Source organism: Neovison vison, chromosome 8 (genome assembly GCF_020171115.1).
Source record: "Neovison vison isolate M4711 chromosome 8, ASM_NN_V1, whole genome shotgun sequence".
NCBI lineage: Eukaryota > Metazoa > Chordata > Mammalia > Carnivora > Mustelidae > Neogale > Neogale vison.
This window is the reverse complement of record NC_058098.1, coordinates 48,771,018-48,798,807: the sequence shown is the minus strand read 5'-3', so window position 1 is coordinate 48,798,807 and position 27,790 is coordinate 48,771,018. Positions and strand designations below refer to the sequence as shown.

Genomic DNA, 27,790 nt, shown 5'->3' with positions numbered 1-27,790 from the left:
AGTACAAGTTCCAGGGGCTCCAGCTTTGTAACAGGTGTAGGATTCAGGGACCATTCCCTGCCTATCCTTGTGGCTTGGGGTGGTCCTACCTGCTTCTTTCCTGGAGTCCGTATATTGAAGGAGAAGGGAAGCCGGTCTCTGAATCCTCAGTGTCACCTGAGGTAGGACCCTGGGTAAATCCCTGACAGAGCCAGAGGTAAAGGCAGGGGGTTACTAGAGTCAAGGTTAGCTGCCTGGTCAGGCCCAAGTTCCCAGAGAGAAAAAGAGGCCCAGCCAGTGGCTCAGTCTCAGGAGAGATCCTTCTTCCAACATGTGAGTCTAGTGTTGACACTGTTTCCCGAGTCCTGACCTGTTAGCCTCAGTCTCCAGGTCAAGGCCTGCAACTGGGAAAAGAGCTATGCTGGCTATCAAACCCTCTGTGGCCACTTCTTCATCTATCAGGAGACAATGGACACTTCCCTAAACTTTCCCAAGGTGTCAGAGTCCCATATGGTATAGCCTGGGCTCAGGACTGAACACAAAGTAACAATGAAGTTACTCCTATGGAGGCCAGAGGAAGGAGAAAGGGATCTGGGACCTGGGGGAGTGGGAGATGGAAAATGACATATGCAGAGAGCTAGCTCAGCAGCCTGCAGTCCTTGCCCTGTGTGTGATCCTCAGCATGACCCCATTCCAGATAACCACTCTGGTCCCTGATGCTCCAACTCCCCTCATATCCTAATACCTGACATGGGATGCAGACCTGGATTTCTCCCTGGCCCTGGTGTAACCCAGGAAGGGAGCATGTCTTGCTTAGAAGCTATACTTGAGTATTTTTTTCAAAAATTCTCATGACCAAAGGGAAAATGAGGACATAGTGACCAAGTCAATGCTTCTGTCATCCGTGTATCTTCTAAAAGGCACAATTTTTGCAGAAGTGGGTGGGGGCAAGATAACTTCTAATAGGCAGCTGGTCCCCCAAGTGGCCCAAGCTACAGGCTTGGGTCCAATGAGACTTTGAACTTTGGAAGGAAATGGGCCAATACTGAAGATACCTCAGAGGCTATACATCCACACATTCCAGTCCTCTTCAGGCTCATGTATGACACTGCCAACAGTGGGCAAATAAAAACTCAAAAAATCGGGGCACCTGGGTGACTCAGTCGGTTAAGCATCTGCAGTTACTCCTCTGTCTTTGGCTCAGGTCGTGATCTTAGAGTCCTGGGATTGAGCCCGTTGGGCTCCCTCTCCTTCTATGCCCTGCTTCTCCTTCTCCTTCTACTCCCTGCTTGTGCTCTCCCTCTCTCTCCTAATAAATAAATAAAACCTTAAAAAACCTCATTAGTCAATATAACTGTTTTGATACTGATTCTTCATTCTGACTAACTCAGTGCCTCAGAAGGGCCCAGACATCTTTGGAGAATTAAACACAAAGCAGTATCCCACTAGTATTAGACAGCTGACTTTGGGTGTAGTCAGTAAAGTTTAGTTTGGCCCAGATGCTTGTAGCTATTATGAATACGATGGAAACCACCAGCCTAGGGTTTCTGAATGTGTTAGATCCCTCCAGGTATGCAACCACATTGTCAGTGTTCAAAGGAGAAAGCCCTGCTCTAGCGGCTGTTCATGGGACCAAATGGGGCTGGCCAACTCCAGCTACAGAACAAGAGATCAAAGCCTTTGGCAGTGGTTGGCAGCTGAAGGGCAGAGGTGGGCAGAGAAGTGAAAGCTACAGGTGCTGCAGGCATAGGGATCCCCATCCCAAGGTGGGAGGAGCAATGTGATAAGAATTGCTCTGCCTGTGTCCCTAGAACTCCATGATCACATGGAGGAGGGAGGCCTGGGCATGCCTTCCCCAGAACATTGTTGTTGGCTGAGGTGACAAAATGTAATTGTGTCCTATTGACTGACCCCCACAAGGGATGCCCCCACATGGTCCTAGGCTGCCCTTCATAGTAGACCTGGGCTCCACTATGAGGTTGCTTCCTCCAGAAACTCACCTTGAGACAATAATTCAAGTGCAAGTGGTTTATGCGGAGGTGATTGTAGAAAATACCAGAAAAACAGTGAGGAAGTAGGAATAAGAGTAAGCAGACTAACAATTTGGGAAATTAGGGCTTCTTCTTGGACACATTTCAGAAACTAGACAGGACATGTCTCAGTTTTACCTCCCAAGGGTCGAGAGACTGGGGCATTCCCTCCCAGGACCCCAGCCACCTCCCATAGGTGAAGAGAAAGCCTTCAAGCAGAGAGGCTCAGGTACAGGGAGAGGTTACTTGTCAGTCAGGTGACCTTTGAGTTTTACCATCACACAGAATGTCCCTGTGCTACTGTTGACACTGTGCTGGCTGGCCTTGACCTGCACATCAGTGCTGTAGTTTCCATACCCAAGTTTCAGAAAGTGCCTCTTTCTGCTCATGTTAACCATCTTCATTATCTTATCCCCACTTCTGCACACATACATGCACATACACATATACACGTGTGCACAAACACACAGTGGTAGCCACCCTCCCAGATGGCATCCATTGATCCTCATCTCCTGGTCATCATACCCTTAAAGAGTCCCCTCCCACACTGAGAGAGAGCTATTGGGACCAATAACACAAGGAAGAGGTGATGGTGTGTGACATCTGAAGGTAGGTCACAAAGGGCAGTATGGCTTCCATCTTAGTCTCTCAGAGCATTCTATCTGGAGGAAGCCATACCAAGCTCACAGTGGCTCTGTGGAAAGGCCTACATGGAGAACAGAGATCTCCTGTCAATGGCCAAAACCAACTTGCAGTTTTTAGTGTGAGCCACCGGGGAAGTGGATTCTCCAGAGCCAAACTATCCCTCTGATGAAGACAGTGCAGTCAATGTCTGAGTATAACCTCAAGGGACAATGATATCTGGAACCGCCCCACCAAGACACCTTCAGATAGATCCCTGACCCACACACACCATGAGAGATAGAAATTGCTTAAGCCATTAAGGGCAGAAGGATTAGTTACGCAGTATTAGATAACTAATGCATCCCACTGTGTGTGTGTGCGCACGCACACACACACGCACACACACACACACACATTCATGCACAAAGCAGCTTACTATCCATGAGCCATCAATCACCCTTGCATTGTTTCTGCTTCACTTCAAAACCAAAAGTGCACTCTAGATCCACACATGACCCAACTATCTTCCATTTGGACCAGCTGTCTAAAATTGTTTCTAAGCCAATGGGCTGTGTCTTCCCTGGAGTCCCAGGCAGGGAGATTTGGGTGGAAATCCAGGGAAGGGACACTCTTAAGGGAGCTAGACCCTCAGAACCTTGCCAAAACAACTCAACAGCTCAAAACAGTCAAGGATTGGGTCTTCCAGTTAGTTCTCTTGAACAGCTGCCAGTGAAAAGTAATTTGTGCTTAGAGTTCAATGAGATCTGGAAAACAGGCATACACTCTCTTCCATCTACTGGTAGCAGATTGTCCTGCTAGTAAATGAATGGGTCAACTAGAAGAGGCTGACAACACAGTAAAAAGGCATCATGTTCTCAGTATCAGACCCTGAAGTGCATACAAAAAAGCACAAAGGCCACAAAAGTGAAGTCAGTGGGTCAGCTTATTTAAATGATTTACAAGTGTATTTGCTTCTTTAAAATGGAAGTGAAAGCAGTGGAATATGCTAGAAGGTAATTAGGCCTCTTCACATTGTTTCTTCAGCATAGTGAATTCAAATTTCCAAGGTTTTGTTGCAACAATAAAGGTGCAAAGAAACATCTAAAAGAGATGAAAAAGAATAATCAGTTTGTAAGAAAGAAAAATGAAAAACAAACAGAAGTTTCTATTTCTAGGTGCCAGAATTTGGCTTCAGGGTGGCTAAAGGCAGCCTGAGCTAGCCATGCCCCTGCAGTTCCTGGAGCCCTTAGACCTGAGACCTGATGGCAGAGAAGCCAGTCTCACTCACCAGGATGGACCCCTGCCAATTCACCTGTGATCTGAAGTCATTGTAGGTGGTAGGAGCCCAGAAACTGATTATTCTCAGCAATGCTCATCTCTAGCTCTGGCCCTCATCCAGCCACTGACTCCCCTGCAGCCTACTGAGACTGCATTCCACCTGGAGGGCCCAGGGAGTCCTTCCCAGAAGAAGCAAGAATAGTACAGGTTCCTGAATGTCTTGGTGGGAGAGGGCAAGCTCTGGACCGGAGACTAGAAGCAAAACTTGCAGCCAGGGAACCGAGGGAACATATAGAGCTCTTTCCCAGGGCCTGCAGAATGAGCACGGTTTCAGGCTTCTGGTGTGGGATGAGTTCACTTATAACCCTATTCTCACTCCTAAAGATTTTATTCAGTTAGAATAAGAATGTAAAGGAGGAATACCTCCACTACATCAGTGGAAACATGAATGGCAACATCAAACAGAATTGAAGTTGTGTAAGATACAAATACAGAGGGATCAGCCTGAGGAAGAAAATAAGACCAAGCTACCAGCAGTCCAGACAGGCCATTGGAGAACTAAGGCCAGTCCAGAAATTCATTCTGGCTAGAAGGGTGTCTGGGATGGGTTCAGGTGTTTCTTAGCAGTAGTAGGAAGGGAAGGGAGTGGGTTTATCAGAGGGTAGACTAATTGCTTAACTTCTGGATCAGCCAAAGAAAACAATCAGGAAACAGGAATTGAAAACCCAATTATCAGAATCAATCCTGGAGGACATGTGAAGAATGTATATTAAAAATCTTTAAGTGAAAAAATTTTGAGTAATTTAACGTCCAGGAACTTTGCCCACAAGGAAACAATAATCACACAAATAGAAACAAAGAACAATATTTATTAAAGCACTGCTCGTAATAACTAAAAGTTAGGAAAACTTAACCAATTCTGAGGGATGGTCTACAGTAAAATGTGGAACACAATTAAATGAAATCATAGTTTCACTATATAGTGCTCTCATATAATTTTAGAGTTTGGGAAATTCTTAAAATTTATTGTTAAATGAAAATCTAGGTTATGCAACAGTATAGAGTATGATTTCAACAACACAAGTGTACAAATATAAAATATAGAAAAGTTAGTATAAATAACAATGTATTGACAGTGGTAAACTTTACATAATGGTATTTATAGTTGATTATAAGTGACTTAATACTTTTGAAAGTTCCAAATTTTCTACATGAGATGAATCTAATAACTATTTAAAATCATATCAAGTTTTAAACTTGGATTCCAAGGAGCTCAAATGTTTGCCTTTTCTTCCTTCCTAAATCCAAATAAATAACTAAAAAAAGCATATGGGGTCAAATCTATAGGATCTCTGAAATGCAAGACAGAAAGGATTCTCCTCTTGATAAGTGGATGTAATCAAGGTGACAAAGTCTACTGAATTCCAGATGCTCCATGTAGAAGATGAGAGCATTAGAGAAAACCAAGAGAGAGAACTACCTCCAAACCCCACAAAACTTGAAATCATCCTCAACTCTTCTCCACTTACTCTCCATGGCCAATCCATCAGCAAATTCCAGTCAAGCCTTTCACAAATATCCAGAACTGAGGACCTCCACCATCCTAACCAACATCATCTCTCACTTGTGGTATTCCATTAGACTCCAGATAGCCTCCTATTGATCTTGTTGCTTCCACCCCTGCCCCCATGCTGGCTTTATTCCATGTGTCTCTCCATGTCAGCATTCCTTCTATTACTAACTAGTGTGTCTTGAAAGACCAGTGACTTCAATGGGCTGGACCAATGGGCACCCTTACCCTATAGCCTCTACAGTCTGTTTCAATGGGCTTTCTGCCCTCTTACTTCTATAGATCACATCCATAATCACCCTCTGGTTTGAAGTTGAGTTTGGCCAAGGGTAGATAGAGGCAGGAAGTAGGAAGCATGAGATGTTGAAGTCAGGGGGTTCCAGTGACTTGGCTGTGGCTCCTCAAAGGAGCCCTCCAGTTGGTTGTTCCAGGAAAAAAAAAAAAAAAGCAAGGCATAGAGATTTAACCTGGATGATTACTAGGGATATTAAAATATTTCAAACTCATTAGAAATCAGAGATCAACCAAATGAAATGGTGGGGAGATCACCTTTCACATACTTCAAAATGAAAATATTTAAGATTTAACCCCAAGTGCTGAGGGAAAATAAACAACCATATACACCACTGAAGGAAGGTGCACTGGTTCAACCACTGTGGAGAGTAAAACTGAGGTTACAAGTATGTGTGGTGGCCCCACCAGTGCTGAAGCTGCACAAGGGGCTGAATGGTGGTCCCACTCCCTGGGGTGTCCCAAGGAGAGCCCCAAATCTGTTCGGTCAGCATGCATCCTGTCACTGCTGCATTGTGGTTAAAGTGAAATTTTAAGATGACCACAAGTAGATAGAAGGTCAAAAATGATGCAATACAGTCATATAAGAGCTTAATATGTAGTAACAAAACCAATTTAGCTGATTTATATACACATTAAGTGACCCAAGAAACCATTTAACATAAACAATAACAGATTGTACCAACATCATAAATCTCAAAACATGTTGTTGAGTGGAAAAGAAAATAAGAGAAAGTTCTAAAATTTCTGTACATTTTAAAAAACACACAAAACTTTGTATACATGGATTAATTTATTTTTAATGGGTAGGAACACTTCTCAACAACTTGAGTGTGTATCTTAGAAAGGAGGGGGTGGAATGCATATTTAATATTTTACTGGTTGAAATAAACATTTTAAATTAATGTAATACAATGACAATAGTTATAAAATCAAGCACATGGGCATTTGATATATCATTCTTAGTATCTACTAGAATTTTTTAAATGTTACTTAATTGAAAACTAGTCCTAGTAACTTAAAATAATAGCTTAATCTCTAGATGTAGCCATCCTCTTGCATTTGGTGCTCTGCTGTGGAGCCTACTATCCATTAGAATATGAAGATGCATTTTATTTGCACATGTCTGGTCAATTTTAAGGAATCATTAATCTGCCATTATTTTTGCTTAGCCATGTGTCATGCCAGCTTTAGGTATATACCAAATAGGTGAAGGAAATACAAAAAACAGAGACACTTGTGTATGTATCTTCAACCATGAAAAAGAAAAACTGGAAGTAACTTCTATGAAAAGATCGCCAAGGCAAATCTGTCCAGCAAAATCCAGCTCAGCTTGCAGATCAGTGAGAAATAATGAACAGGTGTTGCTTTAAGCCACCAAGTGTCTATGTGCATGTGTGTGTTGGCAGAGGAGAAAGATATCAGCAAAAGCTTATAGAAACAGTGTGCTATGTCTAGAATCTGGCTGTCCCTGGTCCTGAATATGATCAGAATATGGTTTAAGACAAACCTTCAACTCTATGGTCAACTAATCTTTGACAAATCAGAAAAAAATATCCAATGGAAAAGGGACAGTCCCTTCAATAAGTGGTGCTGAGGAAATTGGGCAGCTGTATAGAGAAAAATGAAACTGGACCATTTTATACCATACACAAAGATAAACTCAAAATGGATGAAAGACTTCAATGTGAGGCAGGAATCCATCAAAATCCTAGAGGAGAACATAGGCAGTTACCTTTTCGACATCCGCCACAGTAACTTCTTTCAAGACACATCTTCAGAGGCAAGGGAAACAAAAGCAAAAATGAACTTTTAGGACTTCATCAAGATAAAAAGCTTCTGCACAGCAGAGGAAACAGTCAACAAAACTAAGAGGCAGCCCATGGAATGGGAGAAGATATTTGCAAATGATATTACAAGTAAAGGGTTGATATTCAAGATCTATAAAGAAACCCTCAAACTCAACACTTAAAAAACTAATAACCCAGTCAAGAAGTGGGCAGAAGACATGAATAGACACTTCTCCAAAGAAGACATACACATGGCTAACAGACACATGAAAAAATGTTCATCATCACTAGCCAACAGGGAGATTCAAATCAAAACCACAATTTGATACCATCTTACACCAGTTAGAATTGCAAAAATTAACAAATCAGGAAACAACAAATGTTGAAAAGAATGTGGAGAAATGGAAATACCACAATTGCACTGTTGATGGGAATGCAAGCTGGTACAGCCACCCTGGAAAACAGTAAGGAGGTTCCTCAAGATGTTAAGAATAGAGCTGCCCTATGACCCAGCAATTGCACTACTGGATATTTACCCCAAAGATACAGATGTAGTGGAAATAAGGGGCACATGCACCCCAATGTTCATAGCAGCAATGTTCAAAATAGCCAAACTGTGGAAGGAGCCAAGATGCCCTTCAACAGAAGATGTGGTCCACATACACAATGGAATATTATTCAGCCATCAGAAAAGATGAATACCCACCATTTGCATCGACATGGGTGGAACTTGTGGGGATTATGTTAAGTAGGTCAAACAGAGAAAGAAAATTATCATACGGTTTCACTCATATGTGAAATGTAAGCAATAGCACAGAGGACCAAAAGGAAAGGGATGGAAATCCAAAGGGGGAGATGGAAATCAGAGAGGGAGATGAACCATGAGAAACTACAGACCCTGAGAAACAATCTGAGGGTTTCAGAGGGGAGGAGGGTGGGGGAGGGGGGAACAGAATGATGGTATTGAGGAGGACATCTGCTTTGATTAGCACTGGGTGTTACACTTAACTAATGAATCACTGAACACTGCATCAAGGCCTAATTATGTACTATACAGCGGCTAACTGAACATAATAATTTGAAAAAAGCTAAGTTTTCTTTACAATGCTTCAGTGCTATGGAATTTACAATAATAAAACTGTCTTTCCACAAAGAAGAAGGAGGAGGAGGAGGAGAAGAAGGAGAAGGAGAGGAAGAAGAAAACTAGACAATCAAAGCAGAATCGGTCCTATCAGTTTTCTCTGTCTGGTACACAGACCTGGCCAAGCCCATACCTTTTTCATTTGGGGATCCTGTTGTAACAAGCAGTTTTCATTTTCTCCTGAAATTTTCTTGCACATTGTTCGGGCAATTTTGACTTTAAGAAAGTAGTCCAAACTGTCTGTGACCTGTCAAAGAGTAATTTAAAAATTACATATCATAGCGGCACCTGGGTAGCTCAGTTAGTGAAGTATCTCCCTTTGTCTCAGGTCATGATCCTTGGGTCCTGGGATCAAGTCCCATGTTGGGCTCCCTGCTCAGCTGGGAGTCTGCTTCTCCCTCTCCCTTTGCCCCTCTCCCTCTCTTGTGTTCTCTCTCCCCCTCTCTCAAAATAATGAATAAAATCTTTTAAAAAATAAAAATTAGGTATCATAAGTGAATATATGATACCAAGTGTCATCTCTGATAAGAAACAACATGTCATTGACTGCTTAGGGCAAAGAATGTCCACCTCCTTCTCTTCCTCTTACATTTTCCGTGTCAGAAATTTGGGGGTAACTGGAGGGGAAGGGGTCCTTAACATGATCTTGCTCCCTCTGTCTCTCTTATCATGGTATTGAATGTTAAATAATGATGACTACCCCCCAAGATAAAGCAAGAAAACTATTCCCCAAACAGTGTTTTCCTGGGAAAGGTAATGGTTTGCTTATTGGAGTTTGGAAAATAAACAGCAGAGTCTATAACATCTTCATACATCATCAATAGATATTGGGAGAAGAAGACAAGACATCCCAGAACTGAAATTTCCTTGGAGGATACTGCTTCTCTAGTCTCCTTGGCAATTTTAGCAATCAAACCCTATTGCACATGATGCACCCTCCCAAGTCCCTGATTTCAGGGCCTCTTCCTTTCCCATGCAGAGCCCCCCACCAGCCCTGGTGTTCTAGAGAGCCCTATGGGAAAATGGAGATACCACAATGGCAAATGGAGACTCTTATTATTTAAAAATGAGAACAAGGTAACATTTTACAAAACTTAAGGGAGAGAATGTATTAAAGAAAATGACCAAGTTAAACACAATAACTGATCCTAGAAGAGTAAGAGATCATTTTGAAAATACAGTAAACTTTTTGGACATTCGAGAGAAGTTGCCTGGGCATTGAATGGAATGGTAGTGGTTGGCAGAACTGTAAGTATGGTTTATTGGATATCATATATACTTTAAAATTTTTCAGTTATATGTGTAAGTGTAAGGACAGCCAGCTGCTTCTGGGGGTGCCTTCAGGAAATAACAAGTCAGATTGGAAATGCAAGAAATTGGGTCTTCGCTTCCATTTTTCAACTCAGTGACTTTCAGACGTACTCCTAGAACATTTTTAATGACTGGATAACAAGTTTCTCAACCTCAGCACTATTGACATGTAAGTCTTTGTGGTAGGGGCTGCCCTGAGCACGGCAGGGTATTTAGCAGCGTCCCTGGTCTCTGCACACTAAGTGTCAGAGCTTAGTTCCAAAAAGCTCCGGTTGTGATAACCAAAAAGCCTTCCAGGTATTGCCCCAAATCCCCTGCCTAGCAAAACCTATACCCATTTGAGAGCCCTTGCTTTATGTTTGACTAATATTTCCAAGTTAAAATCACCATAAAACCAAACTGCTCTGAATCATCCTCAACAATCCACCAACTGACCACCAGCCCTCACTTGTCCCCTGATTGCCCAGAAAAGGGAAGAGGATAGGGGTCCTGGCTGCTGAGGCAGCCCTTCACTGTCTTCACAGACAGGTGTCTGACTCTCCTGACCTTCCAAGACATCTTTCATCTGGCTGCAATATCCTACCACTTGCACTCCACCCATATTACTCAGGCAGTAACATGTGCTCATTCACAACAGGCAACCTGGGTTTAAATCTTGGCTCTTCTACGTACTAGCTGTGTGTCCCTGGACAAAATACTAAACCTGTCTGTGCCTATTTTCTCTTTAAAGTAGAAGAAAATAGTTCCTGTGTAATGAGTTACAAGATCTGAATGAGCATATGAAAAGCAACCAGGTCTGGAACAAAGTACACTGTATATACAGTTGACCCTTGAACAATGTGGGACTTACAGGCACAATCAAAAAACCAAGTGGAACTTTGGACTCCTCAAAAACTTACTAATAGCCTACTGTTTACCAGAAGGCTCACCAATAACATAAATAGTCAACTAACACATATTTTGTGTATCATATATATTATATACTGCATTCTTGAACTAAATTAAGCTAGAGAAAAGAAAAAATTATTAAGAAAATTATAAGGGGGGGCGCCTGGGTGGCTCAGTGGGTTAAAGCCTCTGCCTTCAGCTCAGGTCATGATCCCAGGGTCCTGGGATCAAGTCCCGCATCAGGCTCTCTGCTCAGCAGGGATCCTGCTTCCTCCTCCTCTCTCTCTCTGCCTTCCTGTCTGCCTACTTGTGATCTCCATCTGTCAAATAAATAAATAAATAAATAAAAAGAAAATTATAAGGAAGAGAAAATACATTTATAGCACTGCATTGTATTTCTTGAAAGAAATTAGCATATAATCAGACCCACAGTGCTTTTACCATCATTCCCCTTGCACAGAATCTGCAACAGAGCCTCGGTCAACTATGAAAAAGAACAGGTAGCTGCAAAATTTTCTTTAAGGACTGGAGAGTAAATATTTTAGGCTCAGAACACACAATAATGTCAGTACTGCAGAAAAGTAGTCCTAGACTGTACTCAAACAATGCAGGTGGCAATGTTCTAATAAAACTTTATTTATAGACATGGAAATTTAAATTTTATGTAATTTTTCATGTCACAAAATATTCCTTTTTTGTTTCTTATAACTATTCTTATAACTAGTTCATGGGGCATATGAAATAAGCAGCAAGACAGACTTGGCTACAGGCTATAATTGTCCAACTCCTGATATAGATCTTTGTACTTTAAAGTTAAATCAACCAATAAGATAGAGCTGCACTCTTTATATAGAGTCTGTGTGTGTTACTAAGTTTAATCTGAATTATCACCAAGAATTTTTCTTTTTGCTTTTGTTTTGTTTTGAGTTAATTTTGTTTGGGGGGTGATGTTTCATTCTTCCTTACCTTTTTCTTCAGTGTGTTTTCCACTGGTATGTAGATGGAAGGTCAAGGAATTTTAAATACTTCTCTTCTAGACTCTTTTTGATCCTGTTTCTACCTGATTCTTTTGAATTCTTACCTGCATTCAAGTGTTTACAGTGAGCTGAGAAATAAAATGTGCATTCATGAAAAAACTAGCACACAGTACAAAATGATATATAATTTTTGAGACATGAGAATTCAGTGTACTTTTGATTAAGTAAAGCAGAACCATCTATTTGTGAAACTGAAAAATTGTAGATAAAGAAAAGTCCATGAAAGTGGAATAGTTCACTATCAATTAGTTCACTGCATATAAATGAGCTCCCAAGGCAGTTGATATTTACTTTATTTTAAATTTAACTACTTTTTAGTTTAAACTAATTTATCTAATATTTAACTTGGCCACCAGTGGTGACACACATCCTGGCCCCAGATGTCCACTACTCAAGAAACACAAACAACATAGCCAGGACCACACATACAAAAAGGAGGGAGCCAAGGCCCATTGAGTGTGGAGGATGGTCAAGGGGCCAAATGTCCCAGCCTCACAGGGACATGAAGCTGCCAAATGAGCCTTCTCTCCTGACCCCATTAAGAAAACAGGAACCTGAGCAGGTTCCTGATGACCTGCAGGGATGGACAACAAAGGTTAGAGGGCAGAGGATGGAGAGGAAACAGGGCTAGTGAAGGAGGAAGAGGAGCACAAAGACTGTCCCTGTACTGCATGTCACTCCAACGTTGCCAGATAGCCCCATTCCCCATTAGCCCCTCCCTCTTCCCTTCCTTAAACTCCATCCAGACTGACTGGTTGAACCCCCATTCCTTTTGTGCACCTACTGATTCCTCTCCGAGTTTCCCCCAAACCACATCTTTCTTGGGATACAACATTGGTACAATGATCTCTTCTATGATACAGTCCATATTCCAGTTCCTCCAAACACATCTTTTACTGGTTTTTAATTTTTTTTAATCCCAGAGATAATACAAGACCACATATTGCATTTAGTTGCCATGTTTCTTACACCTCCTTTAATCTGGAAGTTTTCCTGCTTTTTTCCCTATCTTTCATGACACTGATATTTTTAAGAGGTGTTGCAGAATGCCCCATAATATGGATTTGTCTCATTGTTCTTCATGATAACCTATGGAGGGTAGATTCTAGACAAGGGATACCATGCACAGATGATGCTGTGTCCTTTCTATGACCTCACATCAGGGGCACATGATGTCAGTCTATCCCAGTGTTGGTAACAAGCATTTTGGTAAACAAGGCACTTGCCAAATTTCCTGATTGTTTTTACAATCTTTTCCCTGGTGTAATTAATTAATGAAAGAATCCCTGCATCAGTTTGTCCCCCACCACTCTCCCACCCAGTGGTTGCAGGACTCATTTATGACGTTTGCCTGAAGTAGTTATTGCCATGATGATTTCCTACTTACAGGTTTTTACATCTACAGGTAGGTGTTTTTCTATAAACAAGAGCCTTCCCTCCTTTTTTTTTTTTTTTTTTAATAAAAGCTGGACTTGCACTTCCTTTGCTTTTTCTCTGTGTTATAATCCATAACTATACTGACTCATTTTGATGATAACAGCCCAAATTGTCCCAGACTTGGCCCCTTCAACAACCCTTCTTGGACTCTCACCTATGCTTTCCAATATGATTGTAATCAATTTTAAGTTATTTTAATGGCTACTTTATGTTTTGTCCCAGAATGATAAAGGATAAAGTGTAACTAACTTTCCTCCCAAAACCCCTAAAATAAAATTAATATATATTTGACTAACAGTGTCTCTCAGCTGTTTTCCCCTCCCTGGGGTCTGTGCCCTTTGTGGATAATGGGCCCCTCCATGACTGCATCTTGGAAAGAAAGAGCAAAGAGAACATGCTCACCAACCTGCTCCTGGGATTTCAGGACCTTCACCACCTTGAAGGTGTACTTGTCTTTGCTGGCCTTGTTATACTCTTTCATGGCATGCCACAGTGCCTGCCGCACATAGACGTAAGTTTCCGGGATGTCTTGGAAATTCCTCACCACCTTCGATCTGCCCCAGGTGTGGACACCTCTGGACACAAAGGTCACAGTGGCCACCAGGAGCAGCAGGCTCAGGCAGAGTCTGGCCATGGCACCTCAGCCAAGCGGGTATAAGCCTTGTTCCTTCTGTCCTTCCAGGACTGGGGAAGGACATGGGCTGGGCTGGCCCTGCTGCTTCTGCACCCCCTCAGTCTTCCTGGCACTGCTAGGGGTAAAAGAGAGAGAACTTCTGTTAGCTTTGTGTCCTATGGGCTTCTCTCTCTCTCCTTCCCAAAAGAGAAGTGGAGTGAGAAATCGGCAGTCACAATTCAGCACATGTTCCCATCTTGGCTGTTCCCTTCTGGAAGGAATGCACTCACACTCCTTTCCTTCCCCACCAAGTGACCCCTGCCTCCTGGCCTGCGAGGCCCCTGCACATCCAGCGCAGGTGCCTGTCTATATCAGGTCTCAGTGCGCAGAAAGGCACAAGGACAGAAGCACTGCCTCAGGGACAACATGGGCCTCAAAACTCATCTTGTCTCCTCTTCGGGAGCATGGATGAAAATCCTCAGGGGAGCCTTTGGCTTCAAAACTGCCCCTTTTTTTCTCCCCCATTTCCAGTCAGGCTCAGTAGCAATCACACTGGCATCTGTTTGTGGAGCATTATTGAGTCTTGCCAGACCCTATAATAAGGATATCACATGTTTCTCTTCTTTAATAATCTCCCTTGGGGCCACATAATAAGTAGCCCATTTTACACAGGAGGGAAAATAGGTCTCACAAAGAGGTCAAATAAATGCCTCAGGCTACCTGTCAGAGTTTTACCTCATTGCCTGAAACACACCTTCAGACCTATCGCAGTATAACTGATGAGTATCTGTAGATCACAGCTTTAATGTACATTTGCTGTTGGGGAGATTCCATTCTGCATAGAAAGTTAATCAAGGTGTAGTTCATGAGACAGAGGCACAACAGTTACTGTGTTAAGTACATATAATGCAAAAGCAAATAGCCTGAGCGATATAGGGGCCAAAGGCAGGCCAACCTCAAGAGGAGCCGCTTTGCCATGAAGATTATTTTGATTTTAAAAACAATCAAAACCCAGCAGATTCAGGAAAAGTTCTTTAGCTTTTCTCCTCCTCCAGCTGCCTACAAAGAATTTAGGTAGAGGACCTGCTCCAAGAAGAGAACTTCCTGGACAACTACATTATACTACAGACAACTACATTATACTATCAGTAAGGTATGGTAGAGAGGTCCTACCTACAATAGCAAGCGCTGTTAGATCAAAGTCCTCTCTGTACTCCATTGTTTCCATAGGGCCAATAAGCATTTGTTTACCAAACATCAATTCTTTTTTTTTTTCCTAAGATTTTATTTATTTATTTGACAGAGAGAGAGATCACAAGTAAGCTGAGAAGCAGACAGAGAGAAAGGGAGAAGCAGGCTCCCTGCTGAGCAGAGAGCCAGATGCAAGACTGTATCCCAGGACCCTGAGACCATGACCCGAGCTGAAGGCAGAGGTGTAACCCACTGAGTCACCCAGGAGTCCCACAAACATTAATTATTTTTCTTTCTTCTTGAGGTTTACATTCTTCCCCTTTGAAGTCCCAAACCCCATACCATAGTTCTTTTCCTTAGTTCAGCATGACATGTATACCTCAGTTTGCCTGACTGTCTTTGGAATTTCCATGTCTGTGTGGATTCCCCATATGTATGAAATTAAATTTGATTTTTCTCCTGTTAATCTGTTGTGTATCAATTTGATTCTTAGTCTAGCTAGAAGGGACCTTGAAGGGGGCACAAAATTTTTCCTCCCCCAAAGAGACAAAGGCAGAATCATAAAGTTGTGTTCATTACAGACATGTGGTAAGTATAGCTTGCCTAAGTTGAATAAGGAATGTGACAGCAGAACCGAGAGACATCTGATATCCATCAGATACTAAGTACACATGAGATACTCAGAAAACATAATATTCATAAAGTCTTATGTTAGCCACCCAACAATAATGCCATCCTGGCCCCACGTGTTCTCACCCCAGGAACCACCAACCCAATCCTCAACATGTCCAGCTTTGCTAAGCAAACTTCCCTGTGCATCTCCTCAGGGCCAGTACATGTTTCAGATCTGCTGCACAGGCTTTGCTCAAACCCCCACTGTGGGTCCCATAACCCCATCAGCATGGAGACAGAGGCAGCAGAGAGCATGACAAGCCCAGGGTCTGGGCAACATGTTCTTTTTTTCTCCCCAGCTTGCCTCCATACCTGAAGTATGTTAACTTGCTTCCTTTCCCTATCTAGCCTCTCACCTGATGGTTTGATAGTTTGCACCCACTTGATACACATAGGATTTAGTAGAGCAGCTAACTTTGGCCTGTGAGACCTTCTGCTCCATGACGTCTGAATGTGTTGCCCAGGGCACCCTTGGAGGCCACCCTGGCATTATAGTCCCTCCCCACCTGGCACAGCTACACCCCAAACGCACCTCAGAACCAAGATCTTCACAACACTCCTGCTTGCTGAGACGTGGCCTGGCTGTCCTTGCCCAAAGGATGTATCTTTCTCCTTCCTGAGGACTTGAGCTATGACCAGCTCCACTGGTGGGCCACTCTCTGCCCAGCACGGTCAGTTCATGTCCCTGCACCTGGTCAGGGTGTTAGTCAGGCCTGAGTCAGGGGTGTTTCTGCCCTCTGGCTATACTCTCTGGCCAGGTGGTCATATCTGTGGCCCCTTTGTGAGGTAAGCCCGGGCTGGGCTGCTGATGCTGCTCAAGTGTGGGCACATCTGACAGGTCCCTCAGCTCTCAGAGCCCCACAGGCTCAGCAAGACCAGCAGCTTCTGCCCCTAATGTAGAAATCTCGTGTGTTTCACACCTCCTGGCTTTCTAAATTCCTGGGTTTAGGACTGAACCCCCAGGAAACGAAACTACCTGGTTTCTGTTGGCATTCTGTTATGTGACTCTGTAGTCCTAGAAGCAGGATGAGGCACCAAACTGCCATGCTCAGGGAATCTAGGACTGAGAAGCACTTGGGGAGGTGGTGCCTATGGCTGGCAGGGATTGCCCACAGAAACACCAAGCAGAAGGCATCATTTGACAGTGGCAGTCCTGGCATAACATACCTCTGTGGGGTGAATGAATGAGTAGATCCCCACAGACCCACTAGCCATATACCCCCCCCATTGTTAACCTTGTCCCAGATAAATATTCACAATTCTGCCTCCCTCCCCCTGTGAGGGTTCCCTCTCTTGGTGGTGGTTCTCAGGCCCCAAGCCAAGCTCCACTAAGGAGCAGGCTCCATCCCTCTCTGCAGAGAACCTGGCTGTGACAGGGAGCTCCCAGGAACTCAAGAAACCTGGGGATTAATATTTGTCTTTCCAGAGTAAATTATAGATCAACATGAAGAGGATCATCCCTGAGAGCCATAAGGTAAAACTCCAAACAAGAAGACAAACTCTTGGGCCTGTGAAACCTGAGAGTTGCCTGGCTGAAGGCTCAGATGTTTGAGACAAAATTGTGTGCTCAGGCTGAGGAACACTTTCTAAACAGGTGTAAAACACAGACACCAAAATGGAAAAGAATAACTAATCTGGCCACACATTTTGTTGCACACACACGTGCACATCCAGGCAAAGTCAAGAATTGAATGAAAACACAGAATAATTTATTTGGAAGATATTTGGTGTTTGGTAGAGGACTCAATTCTCTGTTATGGAAAAAGTTCTTTAAAATCCAAAAAAGAGGGCACCCGGGTGGCTCAGAGGGTTAGGCCTCTGCCTTCGGCTCAGGTCATGCTCTCAGGGTCCTGGGATCGAGTCCTGAATCAGGCTCTCTGCTCAGCAGGAAACCTGCTTCCCCCTCTCTCTCTGCCTGCTTCTCTGCCTTCTTCTCTGCCTGCTTCTCTGCCTGCTTGTGATCTCTCTCTGTGTGTCAAATAAATAAATAAAGTCTTTAAAAAAATAAAATAAAATCCAAAAGAGAGAAAGATAAACCATGAGAGACTCTGGACTCCAGGAAACAAACTGAGGGTTACAGAAAAGGGTGGGAGATGGGATAACAGGGTGATGGGTATTAAGGAGGGCACATGTTGTGATGAGCACTGGGTGTTATATGTAACTAATGAATCATCGAACACTACATCAAAAATCAATGATGCCCTATACACTGGCTAACTGAACATAGTAATAAAAAAATTTCAAAAGAAAAAGACAATTTCCTCCATTGTCTTGGCTCAAAGTGAGTCAGGAATTTGAGCAGACAGCACATCCAAAATGAATCCATTCCCCCTCTTGGCCACACATCAGTTGTTGGAAAACAACAGGCCTGTGGTGAGAGCTCTCTCTCGCTGCCCCTGTTAATCCACCTTCTACCTGGTCCTGGTGTCCAGAGGAAGTTGTACAGTGTAAAGCAGAGAGATACTCACACCCTTCAATGTGAATTCTGGACAGGAGCCCACTTTTGATACCACATCTTCTAAAGAAGATGGTCCTGGGAAATAAAACGGAGTGGGGGAGCTGCTGAATGCTGTGATGGGTGTGGACCCACAGGTGAAAGGCTCCATGAAGCCAGAGCCTGAGGGCCTCCACTCCTCCATCCAAAAACTTCTCCTCCCAACCAATCACACTCTATCTACTTTGGGGTCACAGAAACAAGAGATAACGATTGCTCCAGAAGCTATTACTACCCCAAAAGTCTTTCTTTTCACTCATGACTGCAGGCATCAGGATTTCAAGAAGGGCCCAGTGGGGTGCTTATCACCCAGGGTGTCCCCTGGATTCAGAGAGCAGCTAGGATGTACCTGGGCTTGTGGCTCATGTGTAGAGTGCCTTTTAAATAGCTGTATTAAAATCTAATTCCCGGGGGGAGTCAAGATGACAGAGAAGTAGCAGGCTGAGACTACTTCAGGTAGCAGGAGATCAGCTAGAGAGCTTATCTAAAGATTATAAACACCTACAAATCCAAATCCAACGAGAGATCAAGGAGAAAAAGAACAGCAATTCTAGATACAGAAAATCAACCACTTTCTGAAAGGTAGGACTGGCAGAGAAGTGAATCCAAAGCGATGGGAAGATAGACCGTGGGGGGAGGGGCCGGCTGCCAGCAAGCAGCGGAGTGACAGAGCACAAAATCAGGACTTTTAAAAGTCTGTTCCGCTGAGGGACATCGCTCCAGAGGCTAAACCGGGGCGAAGCCCACACGGGGTCGGCGTGACCTCAGGTCCCGCAGGGTCACAGAAGGATCGGGGGTGCCTGAGTGTCACAGAGGTTTCAGGTATTAGAACGGGGAAGCCGGCTACAGAGACAGAGCCGAGGAATGAGCTCCCAGCTGGGGGTTACCTTGAACCGGTCACAGGCCTGGTGAGCTCAGAGCACGGCCAGAGGCCAGGGAGACGGGAGTTAAATGGGCGCTGTTTTCTGAGGCACACTGAGGAGTGGGACCCCGAGCTCTCGGATCCTCCGGGCTGGAGACCAGGAGGCCGCCATCTTCATTCCCCTCCTCCGGAACTCTACAGAAAGCGCTCAGGAAACAAAACCTCCCGAAAGTGAACCGGAGCGGATTACTCAGCCCGGCCCCTGGTAAGGGCGGTGCAATTCCGCCTGGGGCAAAGACACTTGAGAATCACTACAACAGGCCCCTCCCCCAGAAGATCAACAAGAAATCCAACCAGGAACAAGTTCACATACCGAGGAGTGCAGTTTCAACACCAAGGAGAGCAGCAGAATTCCAGAGAAAGAGAAAGCAAAGCATGGAACTCATGGCTTTCTCCCCATGATTCTTTAGTCTTGCAATTAATTTAATTTTTTTTTCTTTTTCAATTTTTTTCCCTCTCTTGTTCTGCTAATTTTTTTTAACTTTTACCTTTTTTTAAACATTTTTAAACTAGTTTATCTAATATATATATATTCTTTTCTTTTTTATATTTTTTCTTTATTTGTTTTCTTTTTTTAATTGTTTCTTTTTTTTTTTTCTTTCTTTCTGAACCTCTTTTTATCCCCTTTCTCCCCCCCTCACAATTTGGGATCTCTTCTGATTTAGTTAAAGCATATTTTCCTGGATCTTTGCCACCCTTTTAGCATTTTACTTGCTCCTTCATGTACTCTTATCTGGACAAAATGACAAGGTGGAGAAATTCACCACAAAAAAAAGAACAAGAGGCAGTACCAAAGGCTAGGGACCTAATCAATACAGACATTGGTAATATGTCAGATCTAGAGTTCAGAATTACAATTCTCAAGGTTCTAGCCGGGCTCAAAAAAGAGGACGATATTAGAGAGAACCTCTTGGGAAATATAAAAGCCCTTTCTGGAAAAATAAAAGAACTAAAATCTAACCAAGTTGAAATAAAATAAAGCTATTAATGAGGTGCAATCAAAAATGGAGGCTCTGACTGCTAGGATAAATGAGGCAGAAGAAAGAATTAGCAATATAGAAGACCAAATGACAGAGAATAAAGAAGCTGAGCAAAAGAGGGACAAGCAGCTACTGGACCATGAGGGGAGAATTCGAGAGATAAGTGACACCATAAGACGAAACAACATTAGAATAATTGGGATTCCAGAAGAAGAAGAAAGAGAGAGGGGAGCAGAAGGTATACTGGAGAGAATTATTGGGGAGAATTTCCCCAATATGGCAAAGGGAACAAGCATCAAAATCCAGGAGGTGCAGAGAACGCCCCTCAAAATCAATAAGAATAGGTCCACACCCCATCACCTAATAGTAAAATTTACAAGTCTTAGTGACAAAGAGAAAATCCTGAAAGCAGCCCAGAAATAGAAGTCTGTAACATACAATGGTAGAGTATTAGATTGGCAGCAGACTTATCCAGAGACCTGGCAGGCCAGAAAGAGGTGGCATGATATATTCAGAGCACTAAATGAGAAAAACATGCAGCCAAGAATACTATATCCAGCTAGGCTATCATTGAAAATAGAAAGAGAGATTAAAAGCTTCCAGGACAAAAAAACTGAAAGAATTTGCAAACACCAAACCAGCTCTACAGGAAATATTGAAAGGAGTTCTCTAAGCAAAGAGAGAGCCTAAAAGTAGTAGATCAGAAAGGAACAGAGACAATATACAGTAACAGTAACCTTACAGGCAATACAATGGCACTAAATTCATATCTCTCAATAGTTACCCTGAATGTTAATGGGCTAAAGGCCCCAATCAAGAGACACAGGGTATCAGAATGGATAAAAAAAAACAAAACCCATCTATATGTTGCCTACAAGAAACTCATTTTAGACCAGAAGACACCTCCAGGTCTAACACTCATTTTAGATCTGAAGACAAAGTGAGGGGGTGGAAAGCAATTTACCATGCTAATGGACATCAGAAGAAAGCAGGAGTGGCAATCCTTATAACAGATCAATTAGATTTTAATCCAAAGACTATAATAAGAGATGAGGAAGGACACTATATCATACTCAAAGGATCTGTCCAACAAGAAGATCTAACAATTTTAAATATCTATGCCCCTAACGTGGGAGCAGCCAACTATATAAACCAATTAATAACAAAATCAAAGAAACACATCAACAATAATACAATAATAGTAGGGGACTTTAACACTCCCCTCACTGAAATGGACAGATCATCCAAGCGAAAGACCAACAAGGAAATAAAGGCCTTAAATGACACACTGGAATAGATGGACATCACAGATATATTCAGAACATTTCATCCCAAAGCAACAGAATACACATTCTTCTCTAGTGCACATGGAACATTCTCCAGAATAGATCACATCCTCCATCCTAAATCAGGTCTCAACTGGTACCAAAAGATTGAGATCATTCCCTGCATATTTTCAGACCACAATGCTCTGAAGCTAGAACTCAATCACAAGAGGAAATTTGGAAAGAACCCAAATACATGGAGACTAAACAGCATACTTCTAAAGAATGAATGGGTCCACCGGGAAATTAAAGAAGAATTGAAAAAGTTCATGGAAACAAATGATAATGAAAACACAAGTGTTCAAAATCTGTGGGACACAGCAAAGGCAGTCCTGAGAGGAAAATATATAGCGGTACAAGCCTTTCTCAAGAAACAAGAAAGGTCTGGTACACAACCTAATCCTACACCTAAAGGAGCTGGAGAAAGAACAAGAAAGAAACCTTAAAACCAGCAGGAGAAGAGAAATCATAAAGATCAGAGCACAAATCAATGAAATAGAAACCAAAAAAACCCCAACAGAACAAATCAACGAAACTGGGAGCTAGTTCTTTGAAAGAATTAATAAGATTGATAAACCCCTGGCCAGACTTATCAAAAAGAAAAGAGAAAGGACCCAAATAAATAAAATCATGAATGAAAGAGGAGAGATCACAACTAACACCAAAGAAATACAAACTATTATAAGAACATACTATGAGCAACTCTATGCCCACAAATTTGACAATCTGGAAGAAATGGATGCATTCCTAGAGACATATAAACTACCACAACTGAACCAGGAAGATATAGAAAGCCTGAACATACCCATAACCAGTAAGGAGATTGAAACAGTCATCAAAAATCTCCAAACAAACAAAAGCCCAGGGCCAGACAACTTCCCCGGGGGAATTCTACCAAACGTTTAAAGAACTAATTCCTATTCTCCTGAAACTGTTCCAAAAAATAAAAATGGAAGGAAAACTTCCAAACTCATTTTATGAGGCCAGCATCACCTTGATTCCAAAACCAGACAAAGATCCCATTAAAAAAAAAAAAAAAACTACAGACCAATATCCTTGATGAACACAGATGCAAAAATTCTCACCAAAATACTAGCCAATAGGATTCAACAGTACCTTAAAAGGATTATTCACCACAACCAAGTGGGATTTATTCCAGGGCTGCAAGGTTAGTTCAACATCTGCAAATCAATCAATGTGATACAACACATTAATAAACGGAAGAAAAAAAACCATATGATATTCTCAATAGATGTTGAAAAAGCATTTGACAAAGTACAGAAAAGACCAGAAAAGACCTTGCTTGAATAGCCAAAGGAATATTGAAAAAGAAAGCCAAAGTTGGTGACATCACAATTCAGGACTTCAAGCTCTATTACCAAGCTGTCATCATCAAGATAGCATGGTACTGGCACAAAAGCAGACACATAGATCAATGGAACAGAATAGAGAACCCAGAAATAGACCCTCAACTCTATGGTTAACTAATCTTTGACAAAGCAGGAAAGAATGTCCAATGGAAAAAAGACAGCCTCTTCAATAAATGGTGTTGGGAAAATTGGACAGCCACATGCAGAAAAATGAAATCGGACCATTTCCTTACACCACACATGAAAATAGACTCAAAATGGATGAAGGACCTCAATGTGAGAAAGGAATCCATCCAAATCCTTGAGGAGAACACAGGCAGCAACCTCTTCAACCTCTGCCACAGCAACATCTTCCTAGGAACATCGCCAAAGGCAAGGGAAGCAATGGCAAAAATGAACTATTGGGATTTCATAAAGATCAAAAGCTTTTGCACGGCAAAGGAAACAGTTAACAAAATCAAAAGACAACTGACAGAATGGGAGAAGATATTTGCAAACAACATATCAGATAAAGGACTAGTGTCTAAAATCTATAAAGAACTTAGCAAACTCAACACCCAAAGAACAAATAATCCAATCAAGAAATGGGCAAAAGACATGAACCGATATTTCTGCAAAGAAGACATCCAGATGGCCAACAGACACATGAAAAAGTGCTCCATATCACTCGGCATCAGGGAAATACAAATCAAAACCACAATGAGATATCACCTCACACCAGTCAGAATGGCTAAAATTAACAAGTCAGGAAATGACAGATGCTGGCCAGGATGTGGAGAAAGGGGAACCCTCCTACACTGTTGGTGGGAATGCAAACTGGTGCAACCACTCTGGAAAACAGCATGGAGGTTCCTCAAAAAGTTGAAAATGGAATTACCCTATGACCCAGAGATTGCACTACTGGGTATTTACCCTAAAGATACAAACGTAGTGATCCGAAGGGGCACGTGCACCCGAATGTTTATAGCAGCAATGTCTACAATAGCCAAACTATGGAAAGAACCTAGATGTCCATCCACAGATGACTGGATAAAGAAGATGTGGTATATATAGACAATGGAATACTAAGCAGCCATCAAAAGAAATGAAATCTTGCCATTTGCAATGACGTGGGTGGAACTAGAGGGTATCATGCTGAGCAAAATAAGTCAATCGGAGAAAGACAACTATCATATGATCTCTCTGATATGAGGAAGTGGAGATGCAACATGGGGGGTTAAAGGGGTAGGTGAAGAATAAATGAAACAAGATGGGATTGGGAGGAAGACAAACTATAAGTGACTCTTAATCTCACAAAACAAACTGAGGGTTGCCGGGGGGAGGAGGGTTGGGAGAAGAGTGGTGGGTTTATGGACATTGGGGAGGGTATGTGCTATGGTGAGTGCTGTGAAGTGTGTAAACCTGGTGATTCACAGACCTGTACCTCTAGAGATAAAAATATATTATATGTTTATAAAAAATAAAAAAATAAAAAAAATTTAAAAAAATCTAATTCCCATATCACATATGCATCCACATAAGTATACAATTCAGTGGCTTGTAGGTAGTGTACAATTAACACTTCTACACCCAAACCCAATTTAGAATGTTTTCATTACTCCAAAAAGAAACCCAGCCTCTCCACCCCCTTCAGCTCTAGGCAACCACTCATCTACTTTCTTCCTCTACAGATTTACCTAGTCTGGACGTTTGTATACATGACCTTTTGGTGTCTGGCTTCTTTCACTTAACATGTTTTCAAGAGTCATTCATGTTATAGCACATCTTACTACTTAATTTCTTTTTATTACCAAATAATACCCCATTGTATGTGTATGCCACATTTCATTTTTCTATTCACCCATTTGTGCACATTTGGGTTGTTTCCACAGTTAAAAGCAAAACCACAGGCCTAAATGGCATCACTTAGGTTAAGGCCCCAAAGGCAGTAAACCAAGATTTAATAACTAACCTAACTAGAGTTTTAACACCCAAGAAATGTAATCTTTAACCAGTAAACACGGAATTTCCTGGTCAGCACTAGGAAATTAACTGAAAAACTCCCTTATGCTCCCCTTAGGATAGTAATTTTGCTTAAACAATTCATCTCTTGGTAATAAATTCCTTTCTTCTTCCTCTCCTCCTACTCCCCCTCTTCCTCCTTCTTCTTTTAATGACCTCTCTATGCCTTTAATAACACTTTTCTGTTTGTCTGCTTGTTTAGTTCAGTGAAGTTCCCCTCTATTTTCTAGATAGGATGCTGCTTAATTCATGAATCGTTTAACAAAACCAATTAGGCCTTCAAATCTACTCATCACATTTTGTTTTTTAACACTACTTTTTGGCTACTATGAATAATATTGTTATGAATATTTATGTTCCAATCTTTTGTGTAAATACTTGAGTATATACCTAAGAGTGAATTATTGGGTTGCATGGTAACTCTGTATTTAACTTTTTGAGGAATTACTTACTTGATGGATTTACAAAGTGAGGGGATCATTTTACATTCCCATTAGCCGTGTATGAGGGTTCTCATCTCTTTACATCCTTGCCAGCACTGGTTACTATCTGTCTTTTTTGATTATAGTCATCCTAGTGGGAATAAAGTAAGACAAGTGCTAAGAATGGAACAAATGTAACAGAGTAAATTTTAATTTTCATAATATCAAAGTGCTTGTATGAGTAATTTTTAAGACAAAAATCCAATAGGAAATTCAGAGAAAAGTCATGAACACACAAATCACAGGAAAAGAAATATACATGTCTAAAATACTCAAATGGAAATATGCTTAACCTCCTCAACAATAAAAACTCTAGTTAACCCAGTGAAGAAATGTAACTATTCCCCTACACAAGGAGAAAAAAATTAAACAATGATAATGCCCCACTGATAAATCACCTTCATCAGCACGGAAAGAGTAGAAATCAAACAGCCTTTGTTACAGTGATTTAGCAATCTCTGTTAAAAGTTTAAAAGTTACATATTCCTCAGCACAGTGTTCCACATCTAGCATTTTTGTCTCACAGAAATACGTGCCTACAGGCACAAAATTGGAAATTATTCACTGCATACTCTTCCTAATAGTTAAAAAAAAAAAGACATGAGAACATCCCAAATATGTATCCATAGTAGATTATTAAATAAAATGTGTAATATTCTGTAGCCACTGTGGAGAACAATATGGAGATTCCTCAAAAATTTAAAAATAGAATGACCCTATGATCCAATAATCACACTACTGGGTATTTATCCAAAGAATACAAAAATACTAATTCAAAAGGATATATGCACTCCTATGTTTATTGCAGCAATATCTACTATAGCCAATTTATAGAAACAGCCCAAGTGTCCATTGATAGATGAATGGATAAAGAAGATGTGATATCTGTGTGTATAAAATATTCGTATATATATAATATTCATATATGTATGAATAATATATAGATTAATATTATTCAACCATAATAAGAATGAGATCTTGCCATTTGCAACAACACGGATAGAGCTACAGGATATTATGTTACATGAAACAAGTCAGTCAGAAAAAGACAAATACCATATGATTTCACACTTTTGTGGAATTTAAGAAACAAAAGAAATGAGTAACGGGTAAAAAGAGAGACAAACCGAGAAACAGACTCTTGACTATAGAGAAAAAACTGGTGGCTCCCAGAGGGGAGGTGAGTGGGGCAGTGGGTGAAATAGGTGATGGGGATAAGGAGTGTGCACCTCACGGTGAGCACTGGGTGATATGGAAGTGTCAAATCACTATAAGGACACCTGAAACTAATATAACACTGTATGTGAACTACACTGGAATTATTTAACAAAATTTTAAAAATATGTAATATCCATGGAATGAGATCTAAAAAAAAATTAACCAAAATGTGCCTATACTGACAAGCAACGATATCTGCTCTGGATAAATGAGCAAGTTGTAAAATATTAAGCTGAGAAAGATCTGGATTATTTCCAAACAATGATTTGTTAAGCTCAAAGAAAGGAAATCTTGGAATTTTGAACCATTCACAGGCTTGTGCCGGAGAGATGGGGTTACATAGAATATCACATTCTGAGTTAATTATTTCCGTAATATTCTAGCTCTTAATAACAAAATAGAACTAATAATAAAATAAGATAACTTCTATAAAAATTCCAAAGCTCCACAGTGAAAATAAAATGTAGAGAAGACCTTCAGATGATGAAAAAGCAAGTGCTCACTCCACCCTTTTCCTCTCAGTTCCTTTTCACAGGACTCATAAAAGCTATTGTGAGTCCTTGCTATGAAAGATGATGATTTGGCTCACATGCCAGCTCTTTATCTTCCTCCTTCTCACAGTTTGGTTGGATGGAGGGATGAATGGATAGATGGATGGATGGATCGATCAATTGATATTCTGCTAGTTATTTGTATAAGTTTAAAAATATAATTAAACTTCTTAAATTAATCAACTTCCAGGAGCTCCTTTTGAACCTATGTCTGTAGGATAAGGTGTTCATAGCCCCATCTATCCCATTACCTCCTTTATCTTCATGTCCCACTCTCTGTTGTCCAAATCCTCATTTGTCCTTCCTCCCGCAACTGTGCTTTCCCCATTAGATGACGGAAGTACTTGCAAAACAAAACAACAAATGCTTAAACATGGGAGTCTAGCAGACTGGCATGATAAGATTTCTAATTTTCTAAATATTATCTGTATGATGACAGATGATATATTGAAGTAAGGCAAAAGTAACTAGATTCTTAGTTAAAACACTGTTAGGATATTGCAATTCAGAGGAAGTGGCAGTTGCTGGGGTATAAGCAAATGAGGGGGAAAGTGATGCCTGGAGTTATGAGTTTTTTGAGCCAACCAGACCTAGA

General features: G+C 41.5%; 1 protein-coding gene across 1 annotated transcript; it reads right to left on the bottom strand.

Annotated features, from left to right (window-relative positions):
* Positions 1–3,468: 3,468 nt before the first annotated feature.
* On the bottom strand, positions 3,469–14,081 carry LOC122915402 (cystatin-13-like). Its single transcript, XM_044262211.1, has 4 exons — positions 13,783–14,081; positions 8,837–8,950; positions 7,508–7,547; positions 3,469–3,521 (listed from the first exon to the last, which is right to left on the bottom strand). The coding sequence occupies exons 1-4, from the start codon at positions 14,008–14,010 to the stop codon at positions 3,469–3,471; spliced, it is 435 nt and encodes a 144-aa protein (XP_044118146.1). The 5' UTR covers positions 14,011–14,081.
* Positions 14,082–27,790: the final 13,709 nt, after the last annotated feature.